This window comes from Fukomys damarensis, unplaced genomic scaffold (assembly GCF_012274545.1).
Source record: "Fukomys damarensis isolate Sample0158 unplaced genomic scaffold, DMR_v1.0_HiC HiC_scaffold_32, whole genome shotgun sequence".
Classification (NCBI taxonomy): domain Eukaryota; kingdom Metazoa; phylum Chordata; class Mammalia; order Rodentia; family Bathyergidae; genus Fukomys; species Fukomys damarensis.
In genome coordinates this window covers 30,660,398-30,674,541 of record NW_022900944.1, presented here as the reverse complement: position 1 = coordinate 30,674,541, position 14,144 = coordinate 30,660,398, and the positions used below count along the sequence as shown (strand labels likewise).

The following is a 14,144-nucleotide window of genomic DNA, read 5'->3' as shown; positions in this document are numbered from 1 at the left end:
TTTTTTTTTTTTTTTTTTTTTTTTTTGTACCAGGGATCTAACTCAGGACCTTGTACTTGTGAGGCAGGCAGCGGAACCACTGAGCTAAATCCCTGGCCCTCCATTCATTTTTAATAATGAAGCTAGAACTTGTTTGTTTAGTTGACAGATACAAGTGCCTGCTCTATGGGATCAGTTATCTGTTGTCACCATAACGCTGGGTAACAAGCGACCACAAATCTCAGTGACAGTAGCTACCTGAATTTGTTGACAAATCAGCTAGGGTAGATGAGCTCCCTTGGTCTGTGAGAGGTCTGGGGTCAGCTGGGCTAGGATGATCTTGGCCACGGTGACTGAGTGATGCCACTCTCTTCCTCATGCCTGTCTTCTTTTTTCTGGGGCCAGCAGATAAGAAGTGAAGGGTGAAGGGTGGAGCCAGAGAAAAAATATACCCTTCCAAGTCATGCCCCCAGAGACCTCCTTTTCTGACCAGAACTTACCTTCTAACTCACATTTAGCAAGTTAGCTAAATGTCCCCATAATCCAGTCATCTTCCTGAAGCCCAGCCTATGAATGCATAAGGCTCTTGGTGGATGTCTAGATACAGACCATAACAGGTGGGTCTCAGTCCTGGATCTGGAGTTCACGCAGTGTGACCATAACCAACTTTCTAAACTTCTCTGAGTCTATTTCTTACTGATAATTCCCACAATCCATCTCTGAATAACCTTTGGACCAGTTGTCTAGTTTGAATCTATGACCCTTTTGCAGTTTGTCAAACCTATCCCCACCCCAAAGAGAGTCAGATGCCCCCAGGAACCGTTTGTTTTTGCTTATCACAGGGCAGTCTAAGCTGACACCTGTGGGCTTTGGTGATTCATCACTGCATTTCGTCACATAACTCTGATGAGTCAGTTCAATATTTCCCAATCATTGTGGCTGTGGTGTTGGTTCAGATAACAAGGGCCCTGCCCTGAGCTATTTTGTGAGTAGTACAGAAAGATAACTTTTTCTGTGTTCTTTCTCTGGCTGTTTTCCTGGCACTGGGACTTCATATTTATGCCTCCCTTGACTTCCCAGGTTTGCTCCCTTGGCATCTGTGGGGCACTGAACCACAAAAGACTTCAGTGCCCTTGTTTCTGTCCTTGGTTCTCTTTTAAGGTTATGTAGCTTCCAAGGGGACAGATTCTCCTGAAGACTTGCTGGAGCCTTGATACCCTTGAAAAAGCCAAAGGCTATTGGCTGGCATGTGACCTCAGATACTCCAGAGGCTGTTGGCAGAGGGTATGGCCACTCACCATGGTTTTCAGTGGGATGAGAGAGGGTGATGATCCTCAGACCCTTTCTCTGAAGACCTCTAGCGGCAGAAGAAAGCTTCCACAGATGCTGCCTCCCCACCTTACCATCCTAGTCCCTGTGGCCCAGAGCAGCAACTTACTAACAACCTAGAAACTTATTTCAAGTCTTCTCTTTTGTTTTAGGAATTCATTTGTATTTTCCACTCTGTTCCTAATATGTTCTATTCATATCTGTAATAAATCTGTGCTTATCATGTGCCTTGCAGTACCCCCTCCCCTCAGCCACATATCCCAGAGTCCCCATGTTTGATAGGAAGAGAACCAAGGACAAGAAGCATTGAAAAATGCTTTCTCAAGGCAGGCAATTCATCTGTGAACTGGACCAGCTCCTGTACATTGGGGCATTTGCTCTTGTGGTTGAGGGTCAGAGTGTGGACCCAGGGATGGGAGCTATATTGGTTGTCTAATTGTTGGTCTGTTTGACAGATGAGAAACTGAGAAGGGATTACAAAGCCAACTCCTTTTTGAGAGTGCAAGACTTTCAGGCAGGGGAAGATGTTCTGCAGTCTGCTATGTGGGAAAGCAAGGAATGAGGAAGTGGTGAAAGACTCTGAGTACTTTCACTCATGCTCAAGGTTCAGAGCCTATTGGAGCTCTAAAGACTGAAAATGCTCCTAGGGGAGACCTTGTCTCTTTCTGCACAGGCTGCTACTGATCACTTGTGTAACCTGCTAGCATGCAAGCCCTGTGTTAGTGCAGCAGGGCAGGGGCTAGATGTCTGCATTTCTAGCAGGCACCCAGGGGAGGTTCTCCTGCTACTCAGGCATCTTACTCAGAGGAAGAGGCTCAGCAGAAGACAGCAGCCAGGTATCTGCAGTCAGCTTTCTGTCCATATTTCTTGACCCTTTCCCCTGGAAGTCCTGCCCTTCTGGCTTTCTTTGGGCCTCATTGGGTCTTTGGGGTCACAAGAGCAAGACTGAGGACTTAACAATGCAGGATATCCTGTTTCCTGCACCTGGCCTGCAGTTTCTTCATTTCAGTTACTGCTTTAGGCTTTGGTTGTTAGGGGTTTTGTTGTGTTATCTTTGTTTAGAAAGTTTCTGGTTGATTCCCAGGCCTGGGGTAGGCCAGAGAGTTTCTCCCTCTCTCTCTTTTTTGAGACAGCATCTTGCTATGTGTTCTGTGCTGATCTTGAACTCACTATGTAGCACAAGCTGGCCTTGAACTTGTGGTGATGATTCTACCTCAGCCTCCTGAACACTGAGATTATAGATATGTGCTACCATGCCTGGCAGGGCTTCTCTCTTGAGGCACAGTGAAAAGTATTTTTGGCCAGAGCTATATAGGAATGAATGGGAGGAAAAATAGAATTTGGGCTTTCTTTGTGGTCACTCTCTTTCCAGCTCCAGCTTCCCTCAACACAGTAGGTCAACCACAGGAAAGTGCTGTTGAGAAAGTAGACTTTTTTTTAAGAAGTTTCTGCTTCTCCCTCCCAAATACAGAAAAAAGCAATCCCAGTGTGTGAGAACCAGCTGCCCAAAGTGGAAGGTGCTAAAAGACCAGAGAAAGAGGCAGACATCCAGGATTACACAAAGGACAGTTTGTTAGGGCCTTTTGGACAGGAGTATATGTTGGGCAGCAGCAAGACAGGGGAGTGCTCACTCACACCGTAGGGCAGCAGGAAGAGGCTCATATAACTAAGCTAGACAAAGGTGGGCCACTATCAACTGGAATGTACCTGCGCTTTCTCAGAAACTGTGAATATGTCCAGTGTCAGTTAAGAAACAGGCTGGTGGTCAGTGGCTAGCCCACCACACCTGGCTGACTTATCTTTATGACCTTATTTGTCCCATTGGGTGTGGGATGCATGCCGGGGTCACTTGATGGGCAAAATGGTGATAGCAGTCAAGATGGCTATAGTCCCATCACGCTGGATCCCCACAGTTGTTTGAGCCAACACCAAATATAGCATAGAACTGAGTTTAGCTGGACCCTCTGCCCTACCTGGAACAGGATGATTTGCTTCCTACCTGTGAGAGTTCAGCCACTCACTGGCATGTGTGGGACATCATCTCCTGCTTGGGAGCTTGTTTCCTCACTTCCTGGGACATTCAAGGCAGAATCTTCCTGACGTGCTGTGATAGGAGCGCTTCCACGAGGCGGGAGCGTGCATTGCTGCAGCCCCTTCAGTATGGGAGATGATTCTTTTCTCAGAGACCCTGGAAACCTTGATGAAAGATCTGTGGGGCCTGGACAAACGAGTGTGGCAGTTGTGGCCTGCTGTCTGCAATGCTCATTTCTAGAAAAACCCACATATATACAACTGCAATTCTCTGTTTTGCCAAAGCAAAATTTCTTGAAAGATCTTGCCCTTTGGGCCTTGAAAAGCAAAGAGCTCACCTAGAGAGGGACCCACCTGTTCCGCTGCCTCCCCCAGCCCAGCCCACCCCAGCAGTGTTGTGGTGGGGAGAATTTGAGTACATTTATGTCAGCGGGGTTTTGGGAGGGTTGTGTTAATTGTTGAAGAGGAAGATTCTGGTTACATGATGTCCATGAAGATGGAAACTGAGATGTGGGCACACTGGGCTGAAATGAAAAGCTGAAGGTGGTGAGAAAGCTTCATGTAGCTAAAAGAGGCCACATAGGCAATTGTGTGGCCCAGCCCCGTGGGCTGAGTAATAAAATATAAAGGTTTTACAGCATTGCCTGGTCCTCCTTTTCCGAGAGCAGAAGTAAAAGAATTGAGTGGGGCCCAGCTAGGATGTGGTAGCTGACTCACTGGGCATGTTGGAGTAGCAGAAAGGTCTTCCCACCTTTCCAGCTGGCCCTGGGGCTTGGAGCTCCCCCTCAAGGTCCAGACCATGGACTCCAAGCCTCCCCTCCTCAAACTCAGGCCAGAAGACACTGAGCTCCATCTCGGACAGCCTCATAGCAGTTAGACCATGGAGGGTGAGTGATGACATAGAGACAAGAAGCCCTGCTCAGACAGAACTGAGCCTAATTTCTCTGGGCCCCAGTTTTCTTCATCTGTAAATTGGGACCAAAACTAGCCTCATGAGGTCTGTGAAGCAAAAGAAAATCATGTATACAGAGCAACTAGTGTTTGAGGGTGAGGGTCCTGTTTTCATCCATCCTGAGCAAACTGGGGGCTTCTTAGGCCTCTGGGGAAATATTGTAGTAAATTGTGCCAAACAAAACAGTTTATAGGACTCACGTGGGCCCCTAACCTGGGTTTTGCCACCTTGGGATAAGGGAAGGGTTGCAGTGAAACTCCTGGGGGCACTGTAGTGAGTCAAGGTGTGTAGGTTTACTGTGGAGAGGTGCTGCCTCTGGTCTTTGGGGACAGAGGCATTGGGTGGTCTTGGGTGCTAGGAACCCCATGCTGGAGGCAGACATGAGTGGGGCTAGGCAGATTTCTAGAAGGAAACTGCACATGTGGATAAAACAGTACCACTGCCTAATGTCTCAAAGTCATGGAGTCCAGGTTTCTGTTTGTTTACACAGCTTGTGACCAGCTGCCAAGGTCCTCCAGCATCTTCTAGCACATGCTCCTGGCCATCTCAGAAGGGTTTTCCTGGGTCTGGTTTGCTGCCCCTTAGGGAGACCACCTCATGAAGACCCCTTTCAGAAATGCATTAGGAAAGCAGGGGCAGCTTTGTGGGAGAAGCCCTTGGTTTGGGCTGGGGTCGGGGTGGGAAGAGATGCCCCACCCTAGCCACCCAGTTGGTGTCATGAGACCACCCAGAGCAGATTTCCAGGGAAGCAATGGCTCTAAGGCCCCAGAACTCCTACCTTCACCTGGATGTTTCTCCTCCCCCAGGTGACACTACTTCCTGTGTCATGAATTATGGTGTAGTTTCATGACTGATTCTGTGGGGATTTGCAGCCTATGTCAAGATCTCCAGCAGCCGAGTTTGACAGCTGTCTGCCCAGTCCCTGTAATATGGGATACTGTGCTGTTGAGTAGCTCTGCCTTCTCCTCCTGGCTGCTAAATGGTCCAGTTCTCAGCATTACCAGTCTGGATGTGCTGGAGTATGGGAGGGGCCGATCAGCAGCTGTTTGTTGCAAAACCTTACTTCAGAGTTGGTCCTGCACATTTCTTCACTTTAGTCTCCTTGCTGAAGACTGCTCATGACTAGTCCTGCTGTTCTCTTCAGCTCTGCTCCGCACAGGGCATCAAGGTAGTCTCAGGGATGAAGGCAGAGCATTCTGTCTAGTCTGTTCCAGGTCCTGTCATTTGGGCCCCAAAGCAGTGCTACTTGTGCACTTTGTCTTCCAGAACACCTTCCTCAAACCGTCCCAGCTACTTACCTTCTTCTGCCATCCCCGCATTGGAGTTGGGCCACAGCTGGTGTCTTAGTTAATTATCTCAATGCCAAGACAAAATACTCAGTTCAAGGAGGAATGGTTTATTTGGCTCACAGTTTGTAGAGGTTTCAGTTCATAGTTGGCTGGCTCCAAATCAGGGTGGCCTGCTAGAAGGACATCGCAATGGAGAGATAGTTCATGGTGGGTGCAGGCAGTAAAGTAGGGAAAAAGCAGCCAGTGTCAACAGCCCTTATATTCTATCCAGGCTGCGTGCCCTTTGGGCAGGTAGCACTCATACTGAGTGGGCTTCCCATTATCCACACCCAGAACTGTGCCAAGCCATTCAGTGGACTCATTTAGTACTCACACATCCTTAATCCTACCATCCCACACTCTAGATCCAGCCACCTTTGCGAAGCCCTGCCTATGACCATGTGAGGCTTTGAGGGGACATCTAGACACAGCCACAGTGGCTAAGCAGGGAGTAGCCCTATATTGTGTCCCGTTCTTCCCTCCTTGCCCAACAGAGCTCCCTGAAGCAGCCCAGTGCACCTACTTTCCCTCCCTACACTGCAGCCCAGCCACACCTAGAGCTGAGTACATCCTGCACAGAGCTGCAGATAGAGGTTAAAAGGGCACGTTCCTCTCTTGTGCCTTGTGCTAACCACCTGCTGCCACTCCTGTCCCTCGCTGTCCATGTCCTCTAAGGGCAGAAGACAGCCACAGGAATGCCAAGAGCAGACCCCAGCTCTCTTCTGTCTTGGGCTCTTCCTTCCTTGCCCCCTTGCATTCCTTTTTAAATTAAAGACATACAATAACGCTACCTACTTCCATTTCTGATTTGAGAACTAATATATTGATAAAATTGGCAAAATACAGAAAGATATAAAGAAAAAAATGAAAGTCTCCTAAAGTCCTACAGCTCAGAGAAAAGCACGGTTAACGTTTGGTGTTTTCCTTTGTCATTTAAAAACATACGGATGGGGCCCAGAGATTTGGCTCAGTGGCTCTGCTGCCTGCCTTGCAAGCACAAGGGCCTGAGTTCGATCCCGGGTACTAAAACAAACAAACAAAAAAACGGATGAATATTTTGAAAATATGATTGGGGTCATATTGTGTGCAGGTTTATATCCTTTTCTTGCATTGAGTACTAGATTTTAAACATTTTCCATGTTATTAAGTATTATTTTACATCATTGTGTGCATGGCACAGTTTCCTGATACATATGTATACCAAGATTTAATTTTTCATTATTTTAAGTAGTGCTGTAATCCATGATTATTTTCACAAAAATTCTAGGGATGAAATTGATTTGCTGATCTATCTTCCAGTGTGAATGCTGTCTTCATTCTTAGGGCATGAACTTTAAAGTGTCTTTCTGGTTAGAGTTCATACTCCAAATGCCTGTGCCATGGCTTTTGCTTCTTTATACCATAAACCAGTTGTGGAGAAGCTGGAGCGCAGCTGTTATTGTATTTTCTTTCTTTCTCGTTTTTAAGACAAAAGGCATTAATACAGAGTTGTTTTTCCTAAGCTAAAACCTCAGTCTTCAGATGTAATTGCAGTGTTGGTACTTGGTGATAAGTTAGTGCAGTTTGACACTTGGTCTCTAAACAGCTTACCATCACTGCCATAAACCATCCCCAAGGCAGTGGGAGGTCGGGAGCACTTAGGGTCCTGTCATCATTTCAGTGTCACCATCTTGTGGTTTTAGTGATACCTTCTCAATGAGAGCCATCTGTAGGTCCATTTAGGGGTACAGCATAGCCCAGAAACTTTCTCATGAATGAATATACCCTTGAACTCTCACTGCAGTGGGAAGATGCCTGAAGTGGACTATGTGATTCTGTCTGAATGGTTTGACTGGATTGTGAAGAACATCAGCATCTCTGTTGACCTAATAGGTAAGGTGAGCCCTCTCTTACCTCCCTGACTGGACATTCCCTGGCCCAGCCAGGATGTGCTTAGGGCAGCCCAACCATTGAGATATTAGGCAGAGGGCACTTGCCTTTGGCGATTTCTTCCCCATGTTAATTCAGCCTTCTGTCCAAAGGCAGATGGGGTATTGGGGATTTTGGGCCCTCAGAAAAGAACTCTGACCTGATTCCTTAAGCTGTCATCTCCTGAGTCAGCTACTTATAGAGGTGGATCCTTGTGATTTGATGGCTTCTCTGAGTTGTGAAGAGGGGGAGGGACAGAAACTGGACATTTACCAAGCCCGTCATATGCCAGACTCTGTGCTAAACTCTTGACTACGAATGAGATTACATTAGGCTTCACAGTGCCCGCATGGGGCTGGTAAATTACAAAAAGAGTCAGAGTTGGAGGATGAGATGCAAGGTGCCCGTTTGGGTACAGAACAGCCAGTGGTCAAGCTCAGAGTGATCCCTAGTCTGTGTCTCTTATTTGGAGCTGTGGCTGATCCTCCCTACAGCTGGGCCTTCCCTAGGCTGTTACTCTCAAGCTATGAACAGAATAACCAGAGCCACATACTGTTTTAAACTTCAGTTTATCTCCGGACCACTCCTGAGACCTGTCACCAGAGATTAAAGATGAGATGCAGAGAAGAAGAGAAGGTCATTCCACTGGTAAGAGGCCAAAGACAACCAGAAAACTACCCCTGCTCCAGCCTGGCTTCCCCTCCCCAGCCCCTTCTACCGTGACACCATTGTGTATTTGTCTTCAGAAAAGAACAGGTACAGAATGAGAATGATTTCCTCTGTGGCTAGAAGCCCGGAGGATGTCCAGAGCTGCTTCACTCCCTGTGGTTCCTGACTCAGGCCTCAGCACCCCTGTGCAGAAGCACCTCTTCCCTTCATCCCCTCCTGGCCTAGGCAGGCCTTGTCCCACCTTTTGAAGGTTGATAGGTTCTGTGCTCTCTGGATCTTCACTAGATTTTGAGTCTCAGGAGGACAGGACCAAGCCTGTCACTCCCTGAGGCAGCTAGTGCTTAGTTTAGTGCCTCGTCTGGCTTGGAGGTAGTACTTGGTGCTTGGTAGTGCCTGCCCAGTCTTGGGATACTTTGCTATCCTGCGTTCTAGCTTGGGGCCACATCAACTTCATTTAGGACTGTTGTACCAGGTGTGGTCTGTACTCCTTGTTGGGTCCTTAGTCCCCACATCTTTCTCTGAAGTCCATCCTCCTCGCTGCTGCATGATTGCTGTTTCCAGTATGGGGGCCCACATGACCCTGCCCCATGCTTCTGTCTGGTATCATCTCCTTCCACTCCCACTCCCTGCCTTCCGTGTTCTGGCCATAAGGAGCAAGTTTGCCTGAATGTGTGTGCACACACACATACACACCCATCCATGAAGTACCGTAGTTGTGCATTTGCACAGCCTTTCCTCTGTCTTCACAGTTTAGCTCAGATGTCACATCCTCCAGGAAGACTTCTGTGCCTGTCCCTCCACTAGGCTCCCCTGCCCCAGGGCTCACTACAATGATACCCTTTGGACAGCAGACCAACAGTATTTATTTATGCCTTTGCTCCCCAACCCCATTGTGAGCTTTTTGATCTTATTCCCTGTCTGCCCTCTGCGTGTGTCCTGGGCCTAGCCCTGAGTGGTTGCTCAGTTAACATTGAATTGAATGCCTCATTTGGGCAGCTGCCTCTGGAGATATATAGAAGCTGGGCAGGCAGTTAGTGGGCTATCTCGGGGCTCTGCACTTAGAATGAGTCCCCTGAAAGGCCTGTCTAACTCCTGAGGCCCTGCCCAGCCTGGTTTTTCCCTGGTCCAGCAAGGTGTATTCCAGCCATGATGGGCAGCTCCCTTGAATCTCAGAGGCAGGAGTGGATGGAGGATGGAGCACAATGAACCAGGTCCAGTGAGATCATGTTACGATGGGGCACAGCAACTCTGTGTGGTGACCCAGATGTTCTCAAGAAATGCCACGTTGAGTCCTTGCAAGCCATTATCCAAGCTGTTGTCATAATGATTTTGACAAGATCTCTAGGACACTTCTAGTTCCTTCTAGTTCCTGCTGCCCAGGGAGAGTGGTGGGTGGAATGGCAGCAGCATGGTTTATAGAACTTCTGAGGTGGTGAGTAGCCACTTGAGGAGGTGCCTGGGGTGCTGGCATGCACTGGCTGTGTGTGGGAGGGTGCATGTGTCCAGGACTACCCAGTGTGGAGGCACAGTTGGCCTGGGAAAGCACCTGTTCCCCCTCATCTCACCAGGCTCCCTGCAGGTGGTGGTGTCCACAGTCTGCAGAATCTCTGTGACAAGTGGTCTGGTGGGTGGGAACAGCTGGGGCAGGGTCATAGTCTGCTTGGTAGCAAGTTGGAGGGAGGGTGCAGAGGCTGCCCAGGGCTGGTCCACCTGCTCATCAAGCAGCTGGGGATCCCCATGTGATGGGACTGGGGCCTTGCTACTGGAGAAGTTGCAGCAAATGGGAGAAGCCAGGTGAATAGTTCTGCCTTTGAACTTGGCTTGATTCAAGCACCAGAGGAAGGGCCAGTATTCATAGTCACAAAATCCCGGAGGATCAGAAGAGGGTGGCTGGCAATGCTTCTGACTCTTGGATGCCCTGGATAGCCCACATGACATTTGTCCCACTTGCCAAGGCGCTTGGTGGAGGGCTTTGGCCCATAACCCACTCCTGGGTTCCCAACAGCCTGTGCCTTTGTGTTTCTCTGGCAGGAGTACCTGGAAGCCATTCACCACCTCTATGAGGAGTGGCTGGTCTCAGGAAGCCTCTTCCCTGTGGCAGCCCCTGTTCTGGTAAGTCAGACCCCTCACAGATGGGAGACTTGTACAGGGAGGAGTGACTCAGGCCATGCCAGCTACTCTGCAGAAGTGGGTAGGGATTGAGTCCTCAGACCCAGAAGGAGGAAGGTGGGAAGGCTCGAAAGGGCTGTTTCTCTGTCAGCCCTCATTCCTGGACTGAATCTTAGAGTGTGTCGGACAGACCTGAGAGGGCTATCTGTCCCAGTGCCCTTAGAGCTAGTGACTGTGTAACATGTGACTTACCCAGCACTGGCCAAAAGCCCCAGGTGCCTGATGCCTCTGGACCTGGGATGGGGTTTGGATATTTTGGGGTGGTGGTGCCTCTGATGTGACCTTCCTTCTTCAGTGAATGACACAGAGCCTCAGTTCACCTTGGCTCAGTGACTCAGGGTCATCAGAAGGAACATGAGCTGCTCTTCTGGGCTGTGACGGGGATGCCCTTGGGAGGTGCTGAGGTGTGTAGGACTGTGTGTCCTGGTGACTGCTGTCCTTGGGTTCCTGTGCTGCTTTTCATAGTAACCTGTTTCTCTTACTGATGCATGTCATTTCTAACTGGTACTGATGTCTGCCCTGTCAGTGTTTCTCAGTGCCTGTTCCCTTGGGTTCAGATTTGATGGCCCAGATTTCTCCAGGTAGGCAGGTGGTACCTAAGGCTGCTACCCGTATGGTGGGTCACAAGCTTCTGTGCATGACAGTGGGCTGCACACTCTTACTGACAGCTCTTGCAGGTTGGTAGTGAGGCTGTAGGCAAGGGAGATATTACTATAGGGGGTTTTTAAAGACATTCGCTTTTTTCCTCACTATCAAAGTAGGTAACTATAAAATGATGAGAAAAAAAGTCACTCCAGAATAACTCTTGTGGACTCTTAAGTGAAAATCTACATGAGACTGTAGACCACCCTAGAGCTGGGTGCTGCTTGGCTTCGACCTCCCTGTGCCCTTGGGCTTCTTTCCCTTTCCCTGCCTATCCTGCCTGCCTCCATTTCTGTCTTCTATGAAGGGAGGGGAATATGGAGGTCAGCGCAACTGAGGTTGTGATCCGTGTGTTTCATTTCCAGGTGATTGAGGCTGACCACAGCATGGAGAAGATGTTACAAGTATTTGAACAAAACCGGGCCCAGATATTAGCACCAGAGAATTGGAAGCATGGCCCTTAGGATGGGCGAGGTCTGTGGGATCACGCCAGAAACATGCCCGTAGCTGCCGAGTCAGCTGTTAGGAACAATTTAGAAAAATCTGCTGTTACAAGGTCTTTTATCTGGCCAGATCTAGTTTCCTGATGGTCCTTTCTCCGTAGCCAGTGTCTCTGTCATGGGTCTGTGGCCCTTGTGGGTAGATGACAAATGGGACCAGTGTGTTTGTCGCCCTTTATTGTGTGTAGCCTGGCAGTCTCCTGGTGGATTCTCACTGCTGGATCCCTCTCCTCAAGCCCTTAGGAACAGCTCCTGCCCTGATATTGTGCTGGGTTCTATACATTCCAGTCACCCAGGAGAGTGAGGTAACAGCCTCATATCTCACGTGGGGAATATGAAGTTTAGAGAGATTAAAGACTCCCTGGGGTCACACAGGCGGTGAGCCATGAAGCTGATACCATTCATACTTTTGGCTAGGCTACTTCATCTTGAGAGATGTTCCCTACAGCCTGCCCTTCCCTGCCGCAGTCTTAGATCTTGGTAGGGAGAGCTGGCAGTGCCTCTTCTCATCATTGAGCAGTTCTCAAGGACAGTTAGAATTCCTAGACTTTCACAAATTGTGCTGTTTGGATTGGGCTCAATGTTAAATGGTTTCACAGCATGAAGTGCTATAACCTTTACCTTTATTGCCTGGATTTGCGTGATCACAGGAGAATCACACATTGACTCCTACATGGTAGCTAGACTCTGTGAGATAAAGGTCTTGGTTGAACTGCTGCCAATTCTACATCAGGGAACTAGCATTTGGGGCCTGGCCATTTTGTCTGGTGCTGGGTTGGGCCAGGGGTGGCCAAAGCAGCCAGACCTGGTTTCTGAGGCTCCCTTCCTCTGTCCTTGTGTGAGGAGGACACAAGGAATTCCTTAGCATTTGCCCTTGGAATTACTTAGCCTTTATGGTCCACAGAGGGACACAATGGCCTCGTCTTTTTGAAAGGTTTTTCCATCCAGGGGAACATCTTGAGCCACAGAGCATGAAACCAGGTTTACAGGTTCAGAAAATAATCTTGCTTCACTCAGCTGTGTCGAGGTACAGAGGGTCCAGCTGCCTATTAGATCAAGTAGGAAGCAAATGAAAGGAAGAACATTCTTAGAGAGCAATCTGATGGGCAGTCAGGGTATGCAAACAAAGACTCTGGAAGCTTTGCTGGAGGTGGACAGAGAGTACCTGGAGAAGATCAGGGAGGAGCACGGATGAATAATTAACTGGAGGAGCACAGCTGCGGTTGGGTAAATGAAGGTCATTTCTCCCACCCTGTGGATGTGGACTCTTGTGCCTCTGTAGGTACCAGGAGGTACAGTCCAGTCCCAGAGAGAACACGAAGAGGTCAAGGACTCCAGCTCCTAGTCTTTCCTTTTGGGCCAGTTCTTAGACCCTTTGGCTGAATGAAGGACAGCAGCGAAGGGCAGTGTTTGGACTGTGTCCATCAGCACCTGTAACCACGTGTTGGTGATTATCCAGGGAACTGGAGCGGGCAGGAGCCGTTGTTACTGGGAATCTTGACACTGGGGCAGTCTTTGGGAGTTTGTAAATGAATGGTGCAATATTTTCCTCCTGGCTCAATTGTAAATGAACAGTGCAATATCTTCCCCTTGGCTCAATTCAATCATCAGTTTTGTGGAGAAATGTAATTTTACCTTCACATGTGATAGCCAATAAATTATTACCTAAATGTTGATGTTAATTTTTGAGTGCTTCCTTTACAGTTCTTTAGCTCCTTGCAGCATGCTCTTGCCTGTAGGATAATGTGTTTTTATTTTTCAAACACTGTTTCCTAACATGGAACACAATCGGAAAGAGCCTATTGGTGCCTGAAGGAGGCAGAGTGCATTAGTTGGAGCTGCAAAATCCTTGTGGCCTAGAGATCACACCTGAGATGACCATAGCCAGCTTACACGGGAGCTGCTGTCCTGCGTGGCAGGCAGGTCTGCAGAAGGCAGGGGTCACAGCAGGTATAAACACTAACAGGGCCACGAGCCAGGGCTAGCAAAGAGCAGAGGCACAGAGCGGAACAACAGGCCTCATCCTTAGAAACAAGGAGGCCCTTGCAACGACCTCCCAGAAGTGGCTGGGAGGAGCATGGCGGGGGCTGGCATTGCTGAAGAGCTGCAGGGGTAGGCTAGGGCAGGGACATTTCAGAACTGCTGGCGTCATCCATTTTTCCTGAGGCTGGGGATTGGTGGTGTGTAGTCAGCATACTAGGAGCCCCTCAGCTTCTCTGACTCTTGTGAATTTTTTTTTTAAATTGTTGAGCAATATGTACATTTTCTTCTAGTTGCATTTTTAGTGAAATAATTCCAATTTACATTTAAGCTTTTTGGTTTTACAAGTATGATTAGAGCCATTCAAAATACTTTATGTTCCTGGTAATTTAAAAAACCAACTTATAGAATAGAAATTAATTTATCTTTCCTGTGGAACAATTGTGTGTAGGTGGGTTGTCTAAGTAAGAGTGGAGTGGTGGCTTTGTGTCTGTCATGGTTCAGGTTCTTCCGTTCTGTTTCTGGTCCCTGGTGGTTTCACTTCTGGGTTCATGGTCTTCCTCCTCCAGGGGCCTAACTGTCCAGGATGGCACCCAGAGCTCCTGTCTGACCGGTGTTGGCAACAGGGCCAGTTGCTCCCCATTCACACTCTAATTT

General features: G+C 48.6%; 1 protein-coding gene across 2 annotated transcripts in view; it reads left to right on the top strand.

Annotated features, from left to right (window-relative positions):
- Positions 1–11,708, top strand: part of Tk2 (thymidine kinase 2) — a 30,153-nt gene extending 18,445 nt beyond the window's left edge. For both annotated transcript variants that reach the window (XM_010612147.3, XM_010612146.3), the window contains 4 exons: positions 7,403–7,491; positions 8,096–8,175; positions 10,228–10,308; positions 11,373–11,708. In XM_010612147.3, coding sequence (XP_010610449.1) covers positions 7,403–7,491; positions 8,096–8,175; positions 10,228–10,308; positions 11,373–11,471 — 349 coding nt within the window. In that variant the 3' untranslated portion in view covers positions 11,472–11,708. The remainder of the gene's footprint in view (positions 1–7,402; positions 7,492–8,095; positions 8,176–10,227; positions 10,309–11,372) is intronic.
- The last annotated feature ends 2,436 nt before the right edge of the window (positions 11,709–14,144 follow it).